This window comes from Pan troglodytes, chromosome 18 (genome assembly GCF_028858775.2).
Source record: "Pan troglodytes isolate AG18354 chromosome 18, NHGRI_mPanTro3-v2.0_pri, whole genome shotgun sequence".
Classification (NCBI taxonomy): domain Eukaryota; kingdom Metazoa; phylum Chordata; class Mammalia; order Primates; family Hominidae; genus Pan; species Pan troglodytes.
Window position 1 is genome coordinate 35,972,255 of NC_072416.2, and position 24,346 is coordinate 35,996,600.

Genomic DNA, 24,346 nt, shown 5'->3' on the forward strand with positions numbered 1-24,346 from the left:
TTGGAGTTACACTTTCTTAATCAAACATCATCTGATACTGAAGTGGTGACTTCTCACCCACTGAATCTATAGATTTTCCCCCAAGGCACCAGTTCTGAATATGTTTGAGTTCACGCTGGTGTACCTCTCATGTGCCATATCTGAGGCTCTAACAAATAAACTCTCCAGGCCGGGCATGGTGGCTCATGCCTGCAATCCCAGCCCTTTGGGAGGCCAAGGCAGGCGGATCACTTCAGGTCAGGAGTTTGAGACCAGCTGGCCAATATGGTGAAACCCCGTCTCTACTAAAAACACGGAAATTAGCCAGGCGTCGTGGCAGGTGCCTGGAATCCCAGCTATTCAAGAAGCTGAGGCAGAAGAATCGCTCAAACCCAGGAGGCAGAGGTTGCAGTGAGCTGAGATCGGGCCACTGCACTCTAGGCTGGGCAACAGAGCGAGATTCTGTCTCAAAAATTAAAATAAAATAAAATACAAAATAAACTTTCCATTCAGCTGCAGTCAGGACCACTTGATCCCCAGACTTCTACTGTCTTCAGTGACAATTCTCCCTGTCATCTTAAACCCAGCTGCCATCACTATGACGTTGGTGCTCAATCCAGTCAGTGTCCTTAGGTCTTGATTTATTTTCCTTCTCTGAAGCTTTTCAATTATTTCTTTATAAATTATTTTGTCTGATGCTCACAGAAAAAGCCTGCCTAATAAGAACCCTATACCCACAAAAACTAGCTATTAAAAATGAAGGTTAAATAAAAACATTTTATGTAAATAAAAACTGATACAATTTGTTGCTAGCCAACTGACCTTATGAAAAAATGGCAAAAGAAGTTTTTCAGGCTGAAAGCAAGTAAATCCAGACAATAATTTGAATGCATAAGAAAGACAAAGCACACACTAGCAAAACTAATTACATAATTATAAGACAGTGTAAGTGAATTTATTTATTTATTTATTTGCACATGAATAAATTCTTTAGTGGCGATTTCTGAGATTTTGGTGCACCCATCTCCCAGGGGCCTAATAACAGCTCCAGAAGGCCTGCCATCATTGGTGCCCTAGCATGAGCTCCAGAGGCCTGGGACTTCCCCTGCCCTGCCCACAGCCTATGCTCATGTGCATCACTAGGAGGACTTGAGAACAGGCCCGCCTCACCTGCCTCTCTCCCACCCTTAGTGGTCAAATATTCCACTTGTGGACCTGAGGACAGCACTGTACAGGTGGTAGCCTCTGGCATGAGTCCACCAGGGTCCTAAAAACAGGCCAAGAAAATGTGCAGCCAGCACTCAAGCATGCTGTCTAAAGGTCTAGGAATCTCCCATGCCATCCACCACTGCTGTCATCTGGGTACTCTTGGGGTCCTAAGGATGGGCCCACCCAGACAACCACCAGCACCCACACTCATGTGTCACCTAAGGCTCTAGGGACTGTCTGATTCAGCCCATTGAAGCCACCACAAACACTGTGAGTGCTGCCTGGAAGCCTGAAGTTGCCTCAACCCCACTACTCTCCTCATCCACACGGTACACACTGCTCAGAGGCCTGAGGACTTGCCCCATTTCCTAGCCCACTGCTGTTACTACAGACATCAGAGCAAGCCTCCTGAAGGCCTGAGAATCAACAGGCTTAGGCACACTAACACCAGTGCCCACATACACTACCCAGCAGCCCAAGGACAGACACCCTCAACCCTTTACTGCTGCCACTGTCACCATGGGGGCTGAAGGACTGGCCTATCTGGTGTTCCATTCCTACCAAAACCTCACCACAGCCTCAACTAGCAAACACAGCCTAAGCAAGGTTATACTTCATAATGAAGGAGAAATAAAGACGTTCCCAGACAAGCAAAAACTGAAGAAATTCATCACCACTAGACAAGCCCTGGAAGATTACCTAGACAGAAAATCAATAAAGAAACATCAGATTTCAACTGTACTTTAGACCAGGGGTCCCCAACCGTCAGGTCACAGACCAATACCCACCCCTGGCTTGTTAGGAACCAGGAAGCTCAGCAGGAGGTGAGTGGCAGGTGAGCCAGCGAAGCTGAGCTCTACCTCCTGTCAGATCAGCAGCAGCATTAGATTGTCATAGGAGCTCAAACCCTATTGTGAACTGCACATGCCAGTGATCCAGGCTGTATGCGCCTTATGAGAATCTAATGATAAATGTAATGCACTTAAATTATCCTGAAATCATCCCCCTCCCCTAGTCCAAGGAAAAATTGTCTTCCACGAAACCAGTTCCTGGTGCCAAAAAGGTTAGGCACCGCTGCTTTAGACCAAAGGAACCTAACAGACATCTGCAGAACACTTGATCCAATGACTGCAAAACATACATTCTTCTCAGAAGCACATGGAACAGTCTTCAGGATAGACCCTCTGTTAGGCCAGAAAACGAGTCTTAACAAATGTTTAAAAATTGAAATCATATCAAGTATTTTCTCATACTACGGTGAAATAAAGCCAAAAATCAGTAGCAAAAGGAACTTTGAAAACTGTACAAATACATGAAAATTAAATGACATGCTCCTGAACAACCATTGGGTTAATACAGAAATCCAAACAAATATTTTAAAAATGAAGATGAAAACACAATATATTGGAAACTATGAAATGCGGCAAAAGCAGTGTTGAGGGAAGTTTACAGCAGTAAATACCTACATCAAAAAAGTAGAAATATTTACAGTAAACAACCTAATGATACACCTCAAGAAACCAAAAAAGCAAGAACAAACTAAGCTCAACATAAGCATAAGGAATAATAAAAATCAGGCCAGGTGCAGTGGCTCATGCCTGTAGTCCAGCACTTTGGGAGACTGAGACAGCTGGATCACCTGAGGTCACGAGTTTGAGACCAGCCTGGCCAACGTGGTGAAACCTCTTCTCTACTAAAAAATACAAAAATTAGCCAGGTGTGGTGGAGTACACCTGTAATCCCAGCTACTCAGGGGGCTGAGGCAGGAGAATTGCTTGAACCCAGGGGGCAGAGGCTGCAGTGAGCCGAGATGGCACCACTGCAGTACAACCTGGGCAACAGAGTAAGACTCCGTCTTAAAACAAAACAAAACAAACAAACAAAAAAAGAAATAATAAAAATCGGAGAAGTAAGCAAACTAGAAACTTAAAAAAAATACAAAGGGCCAATGAAATAAAACTTTTTTTGAAAACATGAAACAACATTCATAAACCACTAGCTAGACAAAAAATAGAGAAAAGACCCAAATAAACAATATCAGAAATGAAAAAGCAGACATTTCAACTGATACTGCAGAAGTATGAAAGATAATCAGAGACTCCTAAGAACAACTGCATGATAACAAACTGGAAAAATTAGAGAAAATATCTAAATTCCTGGACACATACAAACTATCACTATTGAATCAGGGAGAAATAGAAGACCCAAACAAACCAATAATGAGAAATGAGATTGATACAGTAATAAAATGTCTCTCTGCAAATAAAAGCTTGGGGCTTGATAACTTGACAGCTGAATTCTACCAAACTTATAAAGAAGAACTAATATCAATTTTTCTCAAAGTATTCAAAAAATAGAAGGGGGGGAATTCTTTGTAACTCATTCTATGAAGCAAGCATTACCCTGATATGAAAACAATACAAGGATACAATGAAAACAGAAAGCTACAGTTTAATATGATGAATAAAGATGTTAAAATCTTCAACAAAATACTAGCAAACTGAATGCAACAGCACATCAAAAAGATAACATGCCACAATCAAGTAGGATTTATCCCAGGGATGGAAGGATGGATTTCCACACACAAACCCATAAACACAATACATCACATTAACAGAATGAAATACAAAAACCATACAATCATCTCAATAGATGCAGAAAAAGCATTTGACAAAATTTAACATCTTTTCATGATAGAAACGCTCAACAAACTAGGCCTACAGGAACATACCTCAACTTAATAAAGGCCATATATGACAAATCCACAGGTAACATTATACTAAATAAGGAAAAGCTTAAATCTTTTCTGCTAGGGACTAGAACTAAACAACGATGTTCATTTTCACTATTTCTATTCAACAAAGTACTGGAAGTCCTAGCCGAAGTAATCAGGCAAGAGAAAGAAATAAAAGGCATCTAAATTGGAAAAGTGAAAGTTTAATTGTTGCTTTGTGCAAATGACACGACTTTATATTTAGAAGAACATAAAGATGCCACCAAAAAACTATTAGATTTGATAAATATGATCAGCAAAGTTGTAGGACACAAAATCAACATGCAGAAATCAGGAGCATTTCTACATAATAAGTAAGTGGCTGAAACAGAAGTCAAGGAAGCCATCTCATTTACAATAGCTACAAAATATTAAAATACCTAGTAATAAATTTAGCTGTGGTGGTGAAAGACCTCTACAAGGAGAACTAAAAAACACTGATGTAAAAACTGAAGAGTACATAAAAAAATGAAAGGACATCCCATGCCCATAGATTCCATGCCCATAATTTTTTTGTCTAGCTAGTGGTTTAGCCCATAGATTAGAAGAATTAATATTGTTAAAATGGGCCAAAGCAGTCTACAGATTCAATGCAATCACTATCAAAATACCAACTTTTTCACACACAAAAGAAGTTTAAAATGTGTATGGAACCAACAAAGAGCCTGGAGTCAAAGCAATCCTGAGCAAAAGAACAAAGCTGAAGACATTGTACCACCTGATTTCAAAATATCATACAAGGTCAGAGCAACCCCAAAAGCATAGTGTTGGTATAAAAATAGACACAGAGACCAATAGAGCAGAATAGAGAATTCAGAAAAACACCACATATTTACAGGTAACTGACTTTCAACAATGGCACTAAGAACATACGTTGGGAGAAGGATACCCTCTTCGATAAATGGTATTGAAAAAACTGGATAGCTATATGCATAAGCTATTCAATTCATTTGAAGCTAGACTTCTATCAGTATATATATATACTGATAGAAGTCTAGCTTCTAATATATATATTTATATATATATCTCAACTCAAAATATATATATGATATATGATATATATATCATCTCAAAATAAAAGATTGAAACACGAACCCATAACTATAACACTACTAGAATAAAACATAAGAGAAACCCTCCTGAACATTGATCTAGCCAGAGATTTTATGGCTAAGACCACAAAATCACAAGCAACAAACAAATACTAGAAAATGGGACCATATTGAACTACAGAGCTTCTGCACAGCAAAGGAAGCAATCAACAGTGATGAGACAATTTGTTGAATGGGAGAAAATATTTGCAAATTATTCATGTGACACTATCAGTTATGTAACTAAAAGATAGGAAAACCTATGTGTACACAAAGGCTCCCTGCAGCACTATTCATGATAGCTGAATGGGTAAACAACCCAAATATCAACCAGTGAGAATAAGGAAAAACAATACACCATGGAACACTACATAGCCGTAAAAAAGAATGAGTTCATGTCCTTTGCAGGGACATAGATGAAGCTGGAAACCATCATCCTCAGCAAACTAACACAGGAACAGAAAACCAAACACCGTATGTTCTCACTCATAAGTGGGAGTTGAGCAATGAGAACTCATGGACACAGGGAGGGGAACATCACACACCAGGGCCTGTCAGGGGGTTGGGGGCAAGAATAGGGAAAGCGTTAGAATAAATACTGTGGGAGGCAAGCCACCCAGGTGCCAAGGCAGGAGACCGAAGGCACAAGTTGTTCCAGTATAATAAAGAAAATAATTAGAATAAGAATAGTTATATTAGAAATAGAATATAGACATGATTATATATGAATATTATTAATCATTAGTTTGTAGCATTACTCTTTTATTAATAACTTCTGTCCTACAATTATAACTTAGGAAAACCAGGCCATACAGAGTTAGGAGCTGAAGGGACATGATGAGAAGTGACCAGAAGGCGAGTGTGAGCCCTCTGTCACGCCTGGACAGGGCCACTAGAGGGCTCCTTGGTCTAGCAGTAACGCCAGTACCTGAGAAGGCACCTGTTACTTAGCAGACCTTGGTCTAGCGGTAGCGCCAGTGCCTGGGAAGGCAGGCAACCTTTACTTAGCAGGCCGGGAAAGGGAGTCTCCCTTTCCCTGGGGGATTTAGAGAACACTCTGCTATACCACCTTTTGTGGAAGGCCTGACAGCAGTCAGGCCCTCTCGCAGCCATACGAAGGCCTAAACATCTCCCTGTGATGCTGTGCTTTAGCGGTCACGCTCCTGGTCCACTTTCATGTTCCGCTCTGTACACACGGCTCTGCCTTTTAGATAGCAGTAGCAGAATTAGTGAAAATATTAAAGTCTTTCCAAGAAACGCATAGAAGAAATAATGACATAAGCTGTCCCCTCTCTCTCTCCACCTTGGCTACCAAATAGGGAAGGGCCCCCTGTCTGGTGAACACATGACTCGCATGACCTTACCTATCATTGGGGATGACTCACACTGCTAACCCTGCCCCCTTTCCTTGTATACAATAAATAGCAGCGCGGCCAGGCATTCGGGGCCACTACTGGTCTCTGCGTCTTGGTGGTAGTGCTCCCCCGGGCCCAGCTGTCTTTTCTTCTATTTCTTTGTCTCATATCTTTATTTCTGTGATCTCTTGTCTCCACACACAAAGAGAAAACCCACAGGTCCTGTAGGGCTGGACCCTACAAAATACATAATGCATGCAGGGCTTAAAACCTAGGTGACGGGTGGATAGGTGCAGCCAACCACCATGGCACATGTATGCCTATGTAACAAACCTGCACACTCTGCACATGTATCCCAGAACTTAAAGTAAAATAAAAACCATACATATATATGTTTTTACAATGAAATATATTCAGCAATCAAAATTGAGGCACGTAATGACACATGGTACAAGAGGAGTAAACTTTTCAAAAAGCTAAGAAGAAAGCAGAAGCCGGAGACCTTATACTGGAGAATTCCAATCATAAGACATGTCCAGAAAAGGCAAATCTCTAGAGACAGAATATAAACTAATGGTGTCTAGGGCTGGAAGAAAATGAAGAGTGACTACAAATAGCACAAAGTCTTTTTAGAGATGAACAAAAATAAATTAGACTGAGATTATAATTGCATAACTCAGCAAATACACTATGAGGCATGGAATCTATACTTAAAATATGACACTGTGGCTCATCAGGCTGTGTTCTGAGCACAGGACTCCAGCGAGGTGCCTAAAGTCCCATAAATATATTCCAGGAGTCCAGGGAGCAGTGGCTGTTTTATTTATAGTATTTTTGAGTATAGCATTTTTAGTGTGTGATCAAGATATTACATTATATACAGAAATTATCATAGTTGAAAATCTTACCATTTTTCCTTAAAGCATCAAATACAATTTATAAAACACAAGAGGGAAAGAAAGCCTATGGTGCTGTCTGCATTTCATCCTGGCATAGGTGAAACTCTAGCCTCTCATTTGGCTTTTGGTGGCATACGTGGGCAGGCAGCCATGGTTTTTCAGTGGTTTTGGCTGTAGTAGGGCAGTCACTGGATAAAAGTTTTCTGGTTTTATTTTTTTGCCTTTGCCCATTGGTGTATCTGAGTTGCCAGTTTCTTTAGCTCCAAGACTACAGTATATGGGCAAAGAAACCCATGTTTCACCCCACTCTGTTATCACATCTTTCTTTGGTTCATGAAGAGTATGCTTGCTTTCTTCCACCTTTTGGAGCTTTCTCCATTTAGTTTTATGTATAATGTCCAGGGATTTTAGTTGTACTTATTGGGAAGAATAGAGACATGTATGTCTAGTCTGTCTTCCCCAGAACTGAAATGCTTGGTTGTGAATGGATTAAACTGAGCTATCTCTAATTTGCCCATTATCCAAGCAGAAATATCAAGTTACTGATATTAGCTCCCATCTGAGGCTCTACTCCAGGTGGTGGCATCCCTTCCTGGGCACTGGGGCCTTGGCTGAGGCAGCAGGGAGAGATGCTGCCACTCAGGTCTTCAGCTCCCCTCTAGCATAGTGATGTCACTACCTGTGGTGGGGAATATGATTAACAACAAAGTCTCTTGCCAACTCAGGAAATCTCTCCGGAAAGATAGAAGAGAAAGAAAACAGTTTCATTGAAGAATCATTAAACCGCATTGTGATGCACAAAACAGATAATAACCTAGCACATTGCAAGAAAGAAGGAAATCTCACCCTCGTGCATAGCCAGGCAGCTACAACCAGTGCATGCGTGTTCCCGAGATAAACAGTAACCAGTCCTCAAGGAAGGGACTTGACAGCACTGTTTTTACATGTCCCTCAAGGGTACCCACTGTGTTCACTAATCGCATTTATGACAAGAAAAGACCAGTGTCTCATAGTTTATGGCAGGAGTAGGTTAGTAAGTTAGAGCCAGGCACTGGCGGAAGCTGGGCTCCTACCCTCTCATGGGAACTCGCTCCCTTAATGATTCCATTTCAGAGAGATGGCTCCCAGGCCCTTGAGAAAGACAGTCCTGGTTGGAAGTTGGTAAGCGGCTTACTTAACTTTTGGAGACTTCCATACGTCACAAGGGGACAGAGAAGAAACTCATAGGGACAAGTTTTCTTTTAAAAATGCTCTGAAAGAAAAAGGCAGGGTTCCTTTTTCCTCTTTCACTGGGACAAATTTGTTTAATTGGTGATTACCCTTGTATCTGCCAATGGTTCAGTGACCCCCCATCTTCTACTTTCCAGTCTTACCTCAGTTCAGCCACTCCCTCCTACTCTCTGGTACTCAGCCCTGTGTCTTCCAGCCACCTTTCTCCTTATATCATCAATCCTGTTTCCTTAACTCAGGGATTTCCATGCTCTGTCGGGATCCTGCCTCACTGCACTGCCTCCTGGACGCTCTCTGCAGGCTCTGAGTTGGGGCAGCCGGGGGGTCCCCTCCCTTGGATTCAGCCTCCAGGCCACTGTCCTGTGCCCCTATCAGATACTTTCTAGCATCTGGACACATTTAGGTCACATAGTGGATCTGGCTTTCTACTTGTTTGATGCTGGAGGGAGTCTGGATCTTGTTCTTTCACATACATAGAAGGCAAAGCTCTAAACTGATTTTGAAATTCTTTGTTATTAATTTTGGACTGAGATAAATTCTCTATTACTTTATAGTGACACATATATCGTAGCTCAAAGTTTAGTAGTTAGAATTTTAGATTATTATTTTCAGTACTGTGATTTCCCGTATTTAATCAACTTATAGGAAAGGCATGATAAAGAGATTATCTCATGTTTGAATACCCTTTTCTTTAATTTTTGGATTAGCTCTCTTCCCCCACCAACTCGCAATCTTTCTGTTCTAACCACAGGCACTTTTGGCAGCCATGAATTCTCATTCTGGGCAACAGGAGTGGCTCCACAGATGATGAGTCTATGGCCTGTTATACATGGAACTCTTGCAAGCAAGTCCTGGTGACCACAAGGTGACCCAAGGCCCCTTCTCAGGCCAGATCGCTATGCCTGAAACAAAGGAAGAACCCTTTAGGGGAAGGAATATTTAGCCTGAAAATTCTTTTGTTCACTCACTTTTCAGGTGTCTTTATCCATTATTGAGCATCATAAATATCCAGACGCACAGATGCTTCCTGATATGTCCATGAGTTTAAAGATTGAACATTACTTCGCCCAGCAATCCTCGTTTTCAAACTTGCCAAGTAAGGTTTTATCATCTCCCACCAACAGACACAAGGTCATGCTTAGGCCTTGGTGGCATGGAGGGAGGGTCTCTGAAAGTCACTCAAATATACACTCTGAGTAGTTTCAAGGTGTATTCACTTTTCTCTGTCCCTTGTAGGCCAGTCCTTGGAGAGACTAGGAAATCCAGAGTTTCCTACAAGAATGGGGATTCCTTGGAAGAGAGTTTCACCTTGAATCAAGAAAGAGGAATCACATACTTTCAAAGGAAATTTCTCATGATCTCAAGATCTCAAGAACCAGGGGCAGAAGGAAAAGCTGGGCTGACACAATGGTGGTGGTCCTGTCTCCATTCAAAAAGCTACCACTGCCTCTAGACCCTCTCAGGATGGCAACATTTCCTGATTCCAATCCTAAAATAGGCAAAGTTGGGAGGGTGCAAACTTCTCCATTCTGTGTCAGACATGTCTTAGGGAAAACCCAAATATGAATGACCAAAGAAAAGTATGAGAAAAAATTGAAAATCTATTCTAGGCTATTCACAGTGTTTTGCTGGTATCCTGGGATCCACATGCATTTCAAGAAGACTGAAGTGTGCCAGGCCTGCAGGACAATGAAGAGTGAATGTCTTAGTCCTAGACTATGGCCTGTCCATTCAGGTTCATGATACAGAATTGTCTTTAAAAGATGACTTGCCAGAGTCAGACATCAATGAAGAGTACTACATGCAGAATATAGGCGAGCAATTATGGACTCTGATGGAACATGGTCAGTTGGCCTGCTGGAGAGAGTCACATATACCAGTGACATGCTGCTCAAACTGGCGCAGACCACATGCTACTACCAAAGGAATACGCACATTTGCTCCTTCTGAGTGAAAGGAGAATGTGAGGGAGAAGAGGAGGGTCCATACAGACATGAGAAGCCTACAGATCCAGATGATCACCTTGCTGATAAGAATATTAAAGACTGAATCCAATATTATGGAATCAATGACCCCGGAGCAGATAAGCCTCTAAAGCAGGCTTCACCATACCTTGTCTGGATCCACCAGAGGACAAGGTTATCACCACACTCTGTGTTGGTGATCTCGGTGATGCCATTACTGAGACAGATCTAAATAATCATTTCTAATTATTTGACGATCTGAATGATCACTGTTGTGCAGACAGTAGAGTGCTTTCCATCCAGGTTTCCACAGGGCAGGCTGCAGAAGTGGCTGCTGAGAAATCCTTTAATAAGTTGATTGTCAAGGGCTGCAGACTCGGTAGAAAACGGAGAGGATCCGAAGCAGCCAGAGGAAAAGAAAAAGGACAGAACCGCAGGCTGGGATCCAGCTAACGCCTATTCCAGCACTGCCAGGAACAGGAACTCTTCCTCCTCCTGCAGTAGCAACAGATGTATCTGCCAACCACAGCAACATACCCCCACGTGCTCCTCCAGCTGTGGTGAGCATTGCCTGGCCACCAGCCCCTGGCGTGTCCTGCTGCTCCCCCCAGGATTTCAGCCACCCATGTTCCATCCAATGGGACCATTGCCTTCCTTTTGAGAGGACTCTAGGATCAATCCATTGTGTTGGATCCTGTGTTGGACTCCAGGATCAATCCATCTCAGGACCCCCAGAGGATGGGAGCTCGTTCTGGAAATCACAGCAGCCCCTGTCACATTTTCACCACCCTGTGGTTCTATGGAAGAAGCATCACTTTAAAATCTCAATTAATGAACATTGGAGGAAATATTTTTTTCTTTCTTTGTGGTTCCCAGTGCACCTGAATGTGGTCACATATGGGCATGCTTTTTCATATGGATTCAAAGGATCAATGGAGCTCAAATAAGCTGTCATTAAAACATCTGTTTACTATGACTGTAACATGACTAATAAAACCTACTGCCTGTTCCTCTCACCTCTATGGGGGATGAGTGGCTGAGTGAGTTATAGAATGTCCAATGGAGTTAGCAGTCCAATCATATAATCATTTTGTCTCTTTTTATGACTGTGGAAATAGACCTGAGGGGAAAAAAATACCTTTTGAACATGTTTGTGTCCATGGGGTATTTTCCATTTTATTACCTTAAAAAAGGATCACTAGTACTAATTGTTGTAGTGGTGTGTGTGATTTAACTCTTTTGAAGTCACACCCTCAGAAAAACAGGTAGAAACCACTTCCCATCACAGCCCAAATCTTTTCTTTCCTGTCTTTTTCCTCATGTGTCACCAAAGAAATCTGAGTAGTAGTTTTACTTCCATATACACCAAAAAAAAAAAAAAAAAAGACAAAATAGAATGTCTTTTTACTTCTATCAGCCAGATGAAAACAGACTTCTTGGAGCATTCTATCATGAAATTAGAAATCATTTTTATTTACATGAAAATTATGGAGACAATTTTCATTAGGTTTGATGAATTTCCCTAAGCTCGAAAGCTAAACACAAGCATTTCCTGATATATCATCAAGAAGAGAAATAGCCTGAAACACATTTGAAAAACACATTAGTATAGAACCCATGCACCCCTCCAGAGTCTATCTTAAGAAGAGCTCCTCAGTCACACACTAGTCCTCTGCCCCAGGCCCGAAGTCGTCCATGAAGCTCTCCTCATTATCTCAGGGGAAAAAGTTCCCTGGGCATTGGACCCTCTGGGGGTCAGCTTCCCAGCCCTGGTGGTGCATCAGAGCCCCCTGGGGGCTTCAGGCCTGCTGATGCCTGGGCCCTAAGCTGGGTCACCCCATCAGAATCTCTGGGATGGGACCTCACAGGATGGTGAAACCCTCTGTAGGGAGTTCTAATCTGCACCTTGCTGTGAATCCCACTTACTGAAGTCCTCGCCTCCCTGTGGTACATTAAGATGAGGAAAGACAAAGGTCACCCCTGCCCTTAGAGCAGCTCATGACAAAGAGAATTCTGTTCTTCTAAGGCTATGGATGTCAACCCAGGCTGCATGTGAATATTACACAGGGAGATTTTCACAAACGCGATGGCCTGCTCCAATAGAACGTGTTTCTTAGAACTGTTTCTCCGCATTTCTTGGGATGAGTTTATCAAAACCATTTTACTTCTTTGTAGATGCCAGTTTGACACATCTTTCTCTTGAACAAGTTTTGTCATTAATATATACACACTCCCACCTTATTTTTCACTTTTCGAACTCAGAGAGATATAGAAAAAATAAATCGAGGCCAGGCGCAGTAGCTCATGCCTGTAATCCCAGCACCTTGGGAGGCCGAGGCAGGCGGATCACGAGGTCAGGAGATCCAGCCCATCCTGGCTAACACAGTGAAACCTCGTATCTACTAAAAATACAAAAACTTAGCCAGGCATGGTGACGGGTGCCTGTAGTCCCAGCTACTAGGGAGGCTAAGGCAGGAGAATGGCGTGAACCCGGGAGACGGAGCTTGCAGTGAGCCGAGATCACGCCACTGCACTCCAGCCTAGGAGACAGAGCAAGACTCTGTCTCAAAAAAGAAAAAATAAATCAGCCGAAGTGTATTTCCTTTTCCTCACTCAACAATCAATACAGAATACTTCTGTGACCTCTGGTCACCAAAATTTATCGAGATTTCTCTATATCAACAGCCAATTCTGCAGCAGACACTGGCTGGGTGTTGTATAATTCAACTGGATTCTGACAACGTCTACCTGGAGCTTCAGGGCCCTCTCTTGGTGTGGGCACCCTACCTTCCAGGAACTGCCATGTATCCAGCTATCCAGAAGCTCTAGGAACTCCTTCATTTTGGGCTTCCCTGCAAGCTTCACTAAATAAGCATGATTGATTAAATCATTGGTTATTGGTGATTAACTTAACTTTCAGCCTCTCTGCCTCCTCAGAGGTTGCGGTGGGGCTAAGAAATGGTCCTATTAGAGTGAAATTGTATCTGCAGGCAAAAGACTGCATCACTCTTCTACATGTGGAGAGAGGATACCTGCTCCCAGGCTGCAGCACTGATCTGTGGTGCAAGAATTCTGCTGGCTTCATTTTCTGATTCTACCCTGTTCCTCTCTGTCTGTTAAGTTTCACCACAAGCTCCACAGGCATCCCAGCCCTTCTCCTCCTTTGTCTGTGTTCTGGCTGCAGCTCTCTCAGTTGCTCTCCCCACCCCATGTCATCTCACATGGCACGTTATCATTCTGATGAGTAGTTTGAAATTATGCTAATACCATGAGAAACCGTTTTCAATGGGAGAATTCGAGGTCATTTAAAGACTTTAAATAAACCATTCTGACCACTTAAATGAGAATAGAAGACAGTAATGTCTGTAACCCCAGGCCTGTTAGAATGTCTCTTATCAAAAAAACCAATGAAGGCAAGTGTTGGCAAGAATGTGGAGAAAAGGAAACCCTTGTACCCTATTGGTGGGAATGTAAAGTAGTACAGCCATTCTAAAAATGGTATGGAAGTTCTTCAAAAACCTAGAAATAAAAGTATCCCATGTAAAGAAAATGTGGTGCATATACACCATGGAATACTATGAAGCCATAAAAAGGAATGAGATCATGTCCTTTGCAGGGACATGGAAGGAGTTGGAAGCCATTATTTTCAACAAACTAACACAGGAACAGAAAACCAAATACTGCATATTCTTGCATCTAAGTGGGAGCTTAACAATGAAAACATATGGACACATGGTGGGGAACAACACACACTGGGGCCTGTTGGGGGATGGGGGAGGGAGAGCATCAGGGAGAATAGCTAACGCATGCTGGGCTTAATACCTATGTGATGTGTTTATCTGTGCAGCAAACTACCATGGCACATGTTTACCTATGTAACAAACCTGCACCTGCCCCACACGCACCCTGGAAGTTAAAGTAAAATTGAAGAAAAAAAACTATCCTATGATCCAGCAATTCCACTTTTGGGTATATATCCAAAAGAATTCAAATTAGGCTATTGAAGAGGGATCTGCCCTCCTGTGTTTACTTTGGCATTATTGACAATAGTCAAGATATAGAAGAAATTTAAGTGTCCTTCAACAGATGAATGAATAAAGACGTGTATATACACAATGGAGTACTATTTAGCCTTTATAAAGAAGGAAATTATGTCATTTGTGATAACTTGGATTGAACTAGAGGGTATTATGCTAAGTTAAATAAACCAGGAACAGGAAGACATATACTGTATGATCTCACCTAGCTGTGGAATTTAAAATATTGATCTCACAGAAACAAAGAATAGAGACTAGAAAGGTAGTTACCAGAGGCTGTGTCAGGGGGAAGGGTGGGATAGGGAAAAGGAAATAATTTATGGAAGGATACGAAGCTTTAGTTAGACTGGAGGAATAAGCGATCTATTGCACTGCACGGTGAGCACAGTGAATAATGTATTGTACATTTCAAAATTGCAAAATTAAATTTTTAATGTTCTCACTACAAAAAAAGATAAATTGGTGAGTGGATGGATACGTTAATTAGCTTGATGGAATCGTTCCATAATGTATACGTATATCAAAATGATCACATTGTATCCCATAAATATATAAAATTATTATTTGTCAGTAAAAAAGAAAAGACCGTCAGCCTGCTCTGGTTCTAGTGATATTATCTTTGATCTTCCGCCGCCACCTGGTGGCCAACTTCAGAGTGAGGAAGAAAGCAGAGAGGTGAGAAATGAAGTGGCCACTTTGCCTCTGGAGCCCAAATGAGGACTTAGCTCCCGGATGTGGGTGGGAATGTATTCTTTCACAGAATTCTCCCAAATTAGGGCCTAGCCCCCAACAAAACCTTTGGCATCCTCCACGAAGTCCCCCACTCACGGCAATTGGTCTGCTGTGTGGCTGCTCTCAAAGGTGCTGAGACTGAAACCTGAGGTTGAAGAGCCACCTACTAGGTGGGAGGATTCTGGATTCCACAGGACTAAGCATTTCCTTTAGTTCAAGCAGGCAACGTTTCTCATACTCAGTGGCAAACACACCACAGTACACACACATGCACATACGCATGCACCACAAGCACCATTTTAATCTATTTGCATGTATTTCATCCCAGGAGTGATTAGTCCTGTCCCCGATTCAACCTGGGTACTTTTTTTTTCTTCTCATGGTAATGCATGGAAATTGAGTTTCTCAGGTGTCTTTGGCGAGAGTACACACCCTGTTATTTTTTTTTCTTATTTTTTTGGAATGCTGTTGCCAATTGGATTGATGTGCTGGTAGCAGGTTTCATCCAATCATTGCATGAAAGCACAGATACAACACCCACAGACGAATTAGGACTTCGTTATAGAATATATTTTTTCTTTTTAAAATAAAGCCTGTCGTCAAGTTTCTTTCTCCTTCCTTTTTTCTTCATTGTGAGGAAAGAATGTACTATGTTTCCATGAAGCGGAACTTCCATTTTGCTTCCCATAGTCTGTTTGTCATCTTCCTCTCTCTCCTGTCACACCCCCTCCAGCTTGTCATGTGGCACAGTCCTTTTCTGAGCTCATGCCCTTCTCAGCTTACCCTGACAATGGCAGTCATGAACACATGAGTCAACCACTTCTAGCCTATTGTTTTTTCCTTCAAAGCATAAGGAGGATGTCTCATTTCCTTCCTCTCAGATTTTGTCAGCAGATAGACCTTTACTGTAGTTTGCAGTTGCATGAGATGTGTTGCCCTCTATCCAGGGTGCAATGTGGCTTGGTATCACCCATGGACTGACCCCTTCTTGGGTCAATTTACCTATATAACTTTTCTGGAAGGGTGTGACCCTGGCAGCCTACGGAGACCCTGGGAATATCTTCCAGAGGGCCCTGGACCAGGGATGTCTGCCTGGGTGTGAGACAGACAACCTCTCACCCTCCATGTACCTCCTGGGTCAGGGCATGGAAATCTCACACACCCTGCTCCAGGCAGAAGAGGAGGGGGCAGCCTTAGAGGCTGTGGACAGTTCCCTGGCTCCTGGGGGGACTTCAAACTTATTGCAGACGGAAACCCCTTCTTCCTCATTTTCAGTCCAACCAACACACTTGGTGGCTAGAGAAACTTTACTTCCTGTTTTTATTTATATATTAAATGTTTTCTTTTCATTTTACACAAGATGTGTATTTAAACAACCAGATCCTGGATTTGAAGAAGAACATATCTGGAATCTGTTCTGTTCTTTTAATTGTCACTTAGTCCTGTGTGAGGACAGATTTGTTCTATGTGTAACAGCTACATTTAAAAAGTTATAAAATTGTCCTTAGCGTTACAATGATCTATTTTTAAAAATAAAATTTTCTAATTGAACAATGTATGCAAAGGTTATTCCCCCTTTTTTTTTCCTGCCCCCAACAAACCTAAAGGATCACTATATTTTTTATATTGTTGTTGCTAAAGTCCTGGAATATAGAGATAAACAGTGAGTGAGCAGTCCCTGGTGGAGAAAGAGAGTCTTTTTCACAGACACAGTGTTTTCCCTCAGCTGTCTTCATTGGAAATCACTCAACACCAATGACTCAATGGCCATTGGAAATCAATGATCGTTGTTCATTCAGTACAAACAAACAAGCAAACAAAAATTATCAATATGTTTGTACAGCTACGCCCGATAATTTATGTACAATAAAGGAATGAGGAACAGGAAAGTGAAGAAGAGAGAAAGGGATGCTGGACCAGTAGATGTGATGGAAACATATTGCAATTTTCTACGTGAGAATGTCTGCTTGGTCTGTAGGAACAGAGTTCTGGAGTAAAGCAGTGAGTATGTTCTCAATAGACCCTCCTGTCTGCTTCTGGAACACATCAACTGAATCTTTGTCCTCCATTTCCAGTTCTGCAGATGTGTCTGTTTCACTGATTGGCCCCAGTCAAAGTGGAATCTGATCTGTGTCATGTAGAAACTCTGCCTTTCACCAAAGGCTTCCACTCATTCACTAAGTGGTGTGCACCTCTTCAACATCAACTGCATTCTGGGACCATCCTACCTGCCACCTTCAAATTCTGCCATAGCGGAGCCTGAAGGCTCTTCAGCTGCAGCTTCACCAAAGAGGTCCAGAGTGTGCACCAAACTAGTGAGCCAGCAGCTCCCGATGCCGCAGGTGAAGGAGGCAGCAGAGCCTTACCCGGTGTTTTTATCACCATCCCTCCAGTAACAGCAGCAGCAGCAGCAACCACAACTACTATTTCTAATTGTGGTAATAATGATGATCACACTTAGAATAATGATAAATAACAGTAGTTGTAATTGCTGACATGTTTAGTTTATATATAGATTTATTATTTGCAATGTTCTATAATTTACTTTTAGTAATATACACATTAATTGTGTCATAAATATCAGGACCTCAAAACACCCCACCTAATGAGTGATTCTCACATATGGACCCATGGCTGCCCACCTGCTAGTGCGGGTCCTCTCACCACTCCACCCCCAGAGCTTCGATCTGTCTGGTCAACATTCTGGGACAATGAAGTAGTTTAAGCAGTCATATGGTCTGACTGTGGTCTTGGCAAATAGCTTGACTTGTTAGAAATCAAAGGCTGACTTTAAGACGTACTCAGCTGTTTGGCTAAATTATGGCAGAAAAAAATGTCTTCTCAGCAGATATACCTTTGTATCTCCTGCTTTCAGAGTAAAAGATTGTTTCAGTCACAGTAGTTTGAGTTAATCTGTATTGAAAATCATCAACAGCTTACAAATACTGAAAGGGGACAAAAATAATTTGCAGACACATTGAGTCCATTATAAGTGCTTTCAAATCTCTCCTATAAGAAATGAAAAATAGAATGTTAGGCCTTGATTTCTTAAACTCAGCCTTCAGCCATTTTCCCAAATTATTCTACATGTTTCCAAGACATTTCAGAAGCCTTCTCTGGTGGGGATTATTTCCAATTGTGAAGAGTACTAGAAGGATGAGAATCAAAAGGAATCTTTCTTCTATTGCAAAAGAGTCAATCTCCAGGATTTCAAAGGCCTAGGGAAGCTGCTTGAGTTGTGAGGTCCATGGAGGTGCATGGGCTTTGGAGTCAGGCAGAGTTGATCCTGAGTTCCAGCCCAGCCCCTTAGTAGGCCCTAAGGACTCCCGTGGTGCTGTCACAAGCAGTGCTGCCTTTGGGAGCCCCTAACCTCCTGTCTTTTCTCCCTTAAGTGTGGGAAAGGGGTTTGGTCAGCCAGTGGTGTCAGCAGCCCTGTCCCACACCCGTTGTCTACACCTAATCTGGTGGCAGGGAGGCCACAGAGTGCAGCGACTAGAACTGGGTGAGAGGGTGAGAGGCAGCCATGCCCCAGGCCAAGTCAAGTGCATGGAATCCTGACTGTCAGCAATCAGGGATGTTTCTGCTTTGGGGAGGGAAGCATTTGTTCCACACGTCTCACTGAATAAGGCACAGAGCCTGATCTGTCCCAAGTGGGAGTTTAACCAAGCTAGATGGCGGCCGAGGGCCCTGGCCCAGTTTGACACCCACCTCCTCTCCCACCTTCTACTCAGCCAGAAGACTAGGAGAATCTACTCAGCCAGAAGACTACGAGGTGCTGCAGCGCCACTAGCTCCAAGACTCCAGAAAAACAGGAATAGGGCATTCTGGCAGGTCAAAGCAGACAGAATACTTGAGCTCAGGAGTTGGCGAACTGACTACTAACCTGTAGCCCCAGTTACTTGGGAGGCTAAGGTGGGAGGATCGCTTGAGCTCAGGAGATCGAGACCAGCCTGGGCAACATGGTGAAACCTCATCTCTACAAAAAATACAAAAATCAGCCGGGCATGGTGGCATGTGCCTGTAGTCCCAGCTACTCAGGAGGCTGAGGTGGGAAGATTGTTTGAGCCCCGGAGGCTGCAGTGAGCCATGACTGCACCACTGCACCAGCCTGGGCAATAGAGTGAGACCCTGTCTCAAAACAAAAACAAAAACCAGAGGTAGGGCTGAGGAGTCCGTGGCCACAGAGCCTGAGCCAGCACGGCCCAGAGGAACTGAGCTCCCAGCCCTGTCGCTGCCAAGGACCCTTCTTCCCTGAGCTTGAAGGGATTGAGAAGGAGAGACAGACGGACAGTCAGCGGCCCCGTTACCAGTGATGCAGACTCCAGGAGATGCGGGCAGAGTTGTAGATTAGAAGAATAGGCCAGCCCCTCTTCCACGTTCCACCACGGCCCGCAACATCCTCCTGGGACCCCATCCTGCATGCCCCTATAAGATGCTTTTGCACTGGTTCGGTCTATGTATCATGCGAGGGCCTAATTGAAAACACGTAATGAAGTGCACGGCCTTCTGTTCCCAGCTGAGGGGCCCCCTCCCACGGTGGCGTTAGCAGTGGGGTACAGTGCGGTAAGAGAGGTGCTAAGGGACGGGATGAGGGTCTTTCTTGCTTTAAAGGTGTCTAAATATACTTCTTCTTAAACTTAATTAGCTAATAAGATGTCTTATACAAGCAGAACCAGGTAAGGGAAAGAGCAAGTGCATTTCAAGTCGCAGCTCACCCCTTAATTAGCCGTAATACCCGCAGCAGGCGGCCCCACCTCAATGAGCCAGTCTCCCTTTCAAAAAAAAAAAAAAAAAGCACTAATCATGAGGGGGCGGGGCATGGAGCTTTATCCAATCAGGGGCGCTGGAGTGGAAACCGTCCAATCAGGAGTGAAGCCGGAGAGCAGGGGCGGCTTCCGGGATTTGGCGGGGGCCTTCGTCGGCTCCAGTTAGAGCTCGGGTCTCCTCGCCACATCTCCGAGTCTTTCGTTCTGGGAGGCCCAGGCGGCTTCGCGTTCTGAGAATAAACAGAACCTCTGTTGCTCTGCGACTTGCAGGCACTGGGAGATTCGTAGCTAAGACGCCAGGGCATCCCGGAAGCTGGGAAATGGTGAGTGTGCGGGGTCGGGGGTCCCCAGAGGGAGGGAGGGCGGTGGTCGGAAGCTGCGGGAACCCGCTGTAGGGGCACCCGGGCCTCCCCGCAGTCAGCTTCGGGGTCTGGGCCCCGAGTCCCAACTGGTGCATCTCGGCCCTCGGTCCCCTCCGCTGCAAGATGGCGGCCAGGCCGGCAGCCGGGACCCCGCGTGTCCTGTCCCATCCCGACCCCGCAGAGCGACCTCGTCCCTGGCCGGAGCCCTCTCTGGGCAGCTCCGCGTCGCAGCCCCGCGTCTCCCCCAGATTGTGCGGCGAGGACGGGAGCGTCTCAGGGGAGACCCAGGTTCGGTGTGTGGGAAGAAACCGTGCCCTGTGGGGTCCTCAGTCACTACTTTCTCCTCCTAAGAATTAAAGGGAGTCACTGTTAAAATGTTGAAGAATTTGAGCAAATAGCGATTTGTGACATGGGAAGCCTGCAGTCCTGGTTTGTGGTTCGGAGATCCCCAGAGGGGCTTGAAGGAAAGGTTTTTGTAAGGTGCATGAGGAAGCGGACCAAATTAACCGATGGGTTACAGTTTGTAGTTGCCTTATTTAGACTATGCAGGTGGAGGTGAATTGGAGCTTTGTGGTTCGTTAAGTCTGAATTTTGTTTTCCCCTAAAGTTGTAATTTACAAGAAAAGCATTTGAGTTTGGTTTTGGTTTTTCTCCCTAGAAACCTGGGGCACTATAACCACTTCCGTATAATCGCCTGCTCATTAATCATCTTAACACTGCCCAGGGGAACTGGTTTTCCCCCTGCGCTTTCCTAACGTGTAGCACGCAGAGTCTCAAGTCCACCACTGTGTTCCCCCAGTCTAACTGGGCTTGCAATAAAATATTAAATTTCCAGTTCCTTCCCGACATTTCCAAAGGCTAACTTCCCCTCTCCAGTTCACATTATTAACTATTGGTCATTTATTGTACATTTCAGACAGTATTTTACTCATTAATCATGATTTCACAGAGCAGTGGATGACACTTTTTTAAAGATTTGTGTTTTTTTGGTATACATTTCACGTGAGAGGAAAGCAGAGAATAAAAAATCCCTGACACTCCACTGCAAAAAAAACTGTGCCTCTTTTTCATTCATCTTCCCCAGGCACAGACACGTTATCAGAAAGAATGTCTTTTGACTTGAGGTTTTGCTTTGGAAACTTTACAGGGCCCTGTATAGCCACCCTCTATCCAGTCTTTTCCTGTTCCTGAATTTCAGAACTGTCTGGGATGACTCAAGATGCCCACAGTGGCCATGTCTCCTGGAGTGTTTAGTGACTGTCAGCCCCAGGTCACCTCCTGTTAGAGGACCGCCCAAGGTATGGAAATGTAGCCCCTCAGGGGAGCAGCTGGATGCCCTGGGGCTGAGAGAAATCTCCTGGGACACCCTTAACCTAAAAAGATAACCCCTTGGGACATAAGGATTTTATTTCTTCAAAGCTAGTTTTCATCCCTTGGAGACACATTGCTGGTCAGCCAATCGTTTGCTGGTATTGAGAGGAAACAGTCAAAAATGATTCCTGCCCCCTAGATTCATTCAGATTTGTGAAGGGCGAAAAACTCCCAAAGGACCAAAAAACAAAAAACCCCACCCCAGTGAGGTGGTGCAAACTCGGCTGCGGTGTCCATGGGGCACAGTGCAGGATCTCCTGGGAGGATGGTCCCTGAGCATTTTAATGAGCAGTATTGGGGTAGGAGAATGTCTCAATTGATACCGTGACCTGACTTGACACTTGAGCCAGATATGTCTGTATTCCAACAGCATTACCACTGCCTGAGTTTGCTGCCTTAGATTGTTCATTTATTTCTACTTCAGTTTTTCAGTTAGTGTAAATTTCATCAGTAGAGCTTGAAAGATAAAAAACATTTCCAAGGCCATGAAAGGTGGATTTCAGAAAATTAAAATATCAGGTCATTCTTCATTGTTAAAAATTCTTACTACCTTTTTTTTCAGCAGAATGAGTGTAGTAAGTTTCTCAGGTTTGTTCTTTTTTTGGGAGTAATGTAAAACAGAATCTCAGGGCTCACCTTTTGGAAATGCTGCCAGGGAAAAGAAACAGAGAAAATCTTTCTTTCATTATTGGCTGTAGAAAGTGAATACATTTTCACAACAACGTGTGGTAAATTGGTGAATTACATAGTTTCATCAAAACATCAATTTCTTTTTTTTGTAGGGTGAAGAAGTTATGACAGTGGATATCTTTGTTCTTTATCCTCTTGTCTGGATGTTGAGTTTATTTTTTATTTTTTGTTTTTGGAGACAGGATCTCTCCTCTGTCACCCAGACTGAAGTGCAGTGGTGTGATCACAGCTCACTCAACCTCCTGGGCTCAAGTGATCCTCCCACCTCAGCCTTCCAAGTAGATGGGACTTACAGGGATGCTGCGCCATGGCTGGCTATTTTGTTTTTTCTTTTTGTAAAGATGTGGGTCTCACTGTGTTGCCCCCAGAGTGGTCTCAAACTCCTGGGCTCAAGTGATCCTCCCGCCTTGGCCTCCCAAAGTGCTGGGATAACAGGCATGAGCCACCATGCCTGGCCTTGGATGTATGGCTTTAATGCCGAACGTAGCACTGGCTAGAATTGTTTATATATGATTATTTACTAAATGATCTGTTATCATGGAAATAAGTAAGTGGCCTATTTATTGTCTGAAAGGGATAGATACTTTAGTGTTTTCTGTTGAGGTATAAATTATAAAGGCGTTTCACTTTCCTTTATTCTATAAACACTGTTTGAGTAGTTTTGCTTTCTTCAAACACTGGGCATTCTCATTGAATACTAATTGAATAACCCTGACTGGGAAGCAGAAGCCTGAGCTCAGTGAGTGCAAACTAACCTGGTCTTGAGCCTGCAAGAAGAGGTCACTGAAGCCCAGTTAGTTCTTCCAGGGGAGTTTCCCCTGCAGGTTTCCCAGCCTGCTCACCCCATCCATGGAAGGAGCCCTTTATACTGAGAAGCTACAGAGCCCTGGAGAGCTGAAAGCTGAAAATCCACAGAAAGAGGCATTTGGGGTTGGGATGGAAGGAGGGTTGGGAGGCTCTTTCTGAGGGTAGAAATTGTTATTGTCCTGATTTTGGGTTTTCTTCCCAGAAACCCAGGGCACTACAACCACTTCCATATAATCGCCTACTCATTAATCATTTTAACACTCCCCCCGCCCCCCACAACTGGTTTTCCCCCTGTGTTTTCCTAATATGTGGCACGCAGAGTCTCAAATCTACCACTGTGTTCCCCCAGACTAACTGAGGCTTGCAGTAAAATATTAAGTTTCCAGTTCCTTCCCCACATTTTATTTGATTTTGTCAAATAAAACAAATTCAGGTTTAGGTAAGAAGTTCCTTAATTCTAAAGGAGTATTGCAACAGGGGGAAAGCAACAGCTATAAGATCTTTGTGGATCTCAAAGGTTAGGCAGACAAAGACTTTCTTTCACAGGGAGGAGCAAACAAGCTCAGAAGGTAGGAGGGGAAGGGCAGGATTAAGGTGCCAAAATCAGATTCGAGATCAGAGAATGTTTCACTCTGATGTCAGCCTGTTCTTAGGAGGGGCTTAGGGAGGGGTTGAATGTTGACCAGGCTGTGAGTGTGTCAAAGTCCAGCAACCTGGAGAAAAATACAGTTTTGTTAAGTAGTTTATTCTGAACACTGAAGACAGAACTGTTCAGCTGAGTCAGAAGGGGAATTTGGAGAGTCTGTGGCTTTGTGATGACTAAATCAGGGAGCATCATCGAAGTCATAATAGGGTTGTTTTTTGCAGTAAGCTGTTCTTGGAAAACACAAAAGATGGGGGATTTCTTTAATCACAGCTATTTACCAGGTTACTATTCCTATTTTTTCCCACTACTTTTTTTTTGCCCTATATGTATTTATTTCATTTGGCTGTTCTGAACTATATCCTTATGATAACCTGATAAACATAAGCAAAGTGATTTGCTGAGTTATTTGAGTAGATCTTTGAAATGATTGAACTT

General features: G+C 43.4%; 1 protein-coding gene and 1 long non-coding RNA gene across 7 annotated transcripts in view; both read left to right on the forward strand.

The window, feature by feature from the left end:
- Positions 1–9,287: 9,287 nt before the first annotated feature.
- LOC134808805 (uncharacterized) lies at positions 9,288–11,515 on the forward strand. Its single transcript, XR_010152590.1, has 3 exons — positions 9,288–9,401; positions 9,512–9,632; positions 9,773–11,515. It is a non-coding gene; the product is annotated as an uncharacterized LOC134808805 (long non-coding RNA).
- An 8,606-nt stretch (positions 11,516–20,121) lies between these two features.
- Positions 20,122–24,346, forward strand: part of ZNF267 (zinc finger protein 267) — a 43,566-nt gene continuing 39,341 nt past the window's right edge. For 2 of the 6 annotated variants that reach the window (XM_009430708.5, XM_001147484.4), the window contains exon 1: positions 20,127–20,358. Coding sequence is in view for 1 of the 6 variants with exons in the window: in XM_001147484.4 (XP_001147484.2) it covers positions 20,356–20,358 (3 nt within the window). In the remaining 5 variants the exon portion in view is untranslated. Of the gene's footprint in view, positions 20,359–21,544; positions 21,696–24,346 lie in introns of all 6 variants that reach the window. The other 4 variants (XM_063797786.1, XM_063797787.1, XM_063797784.1 and 1 more) reach the window with 4 other exon arrangements.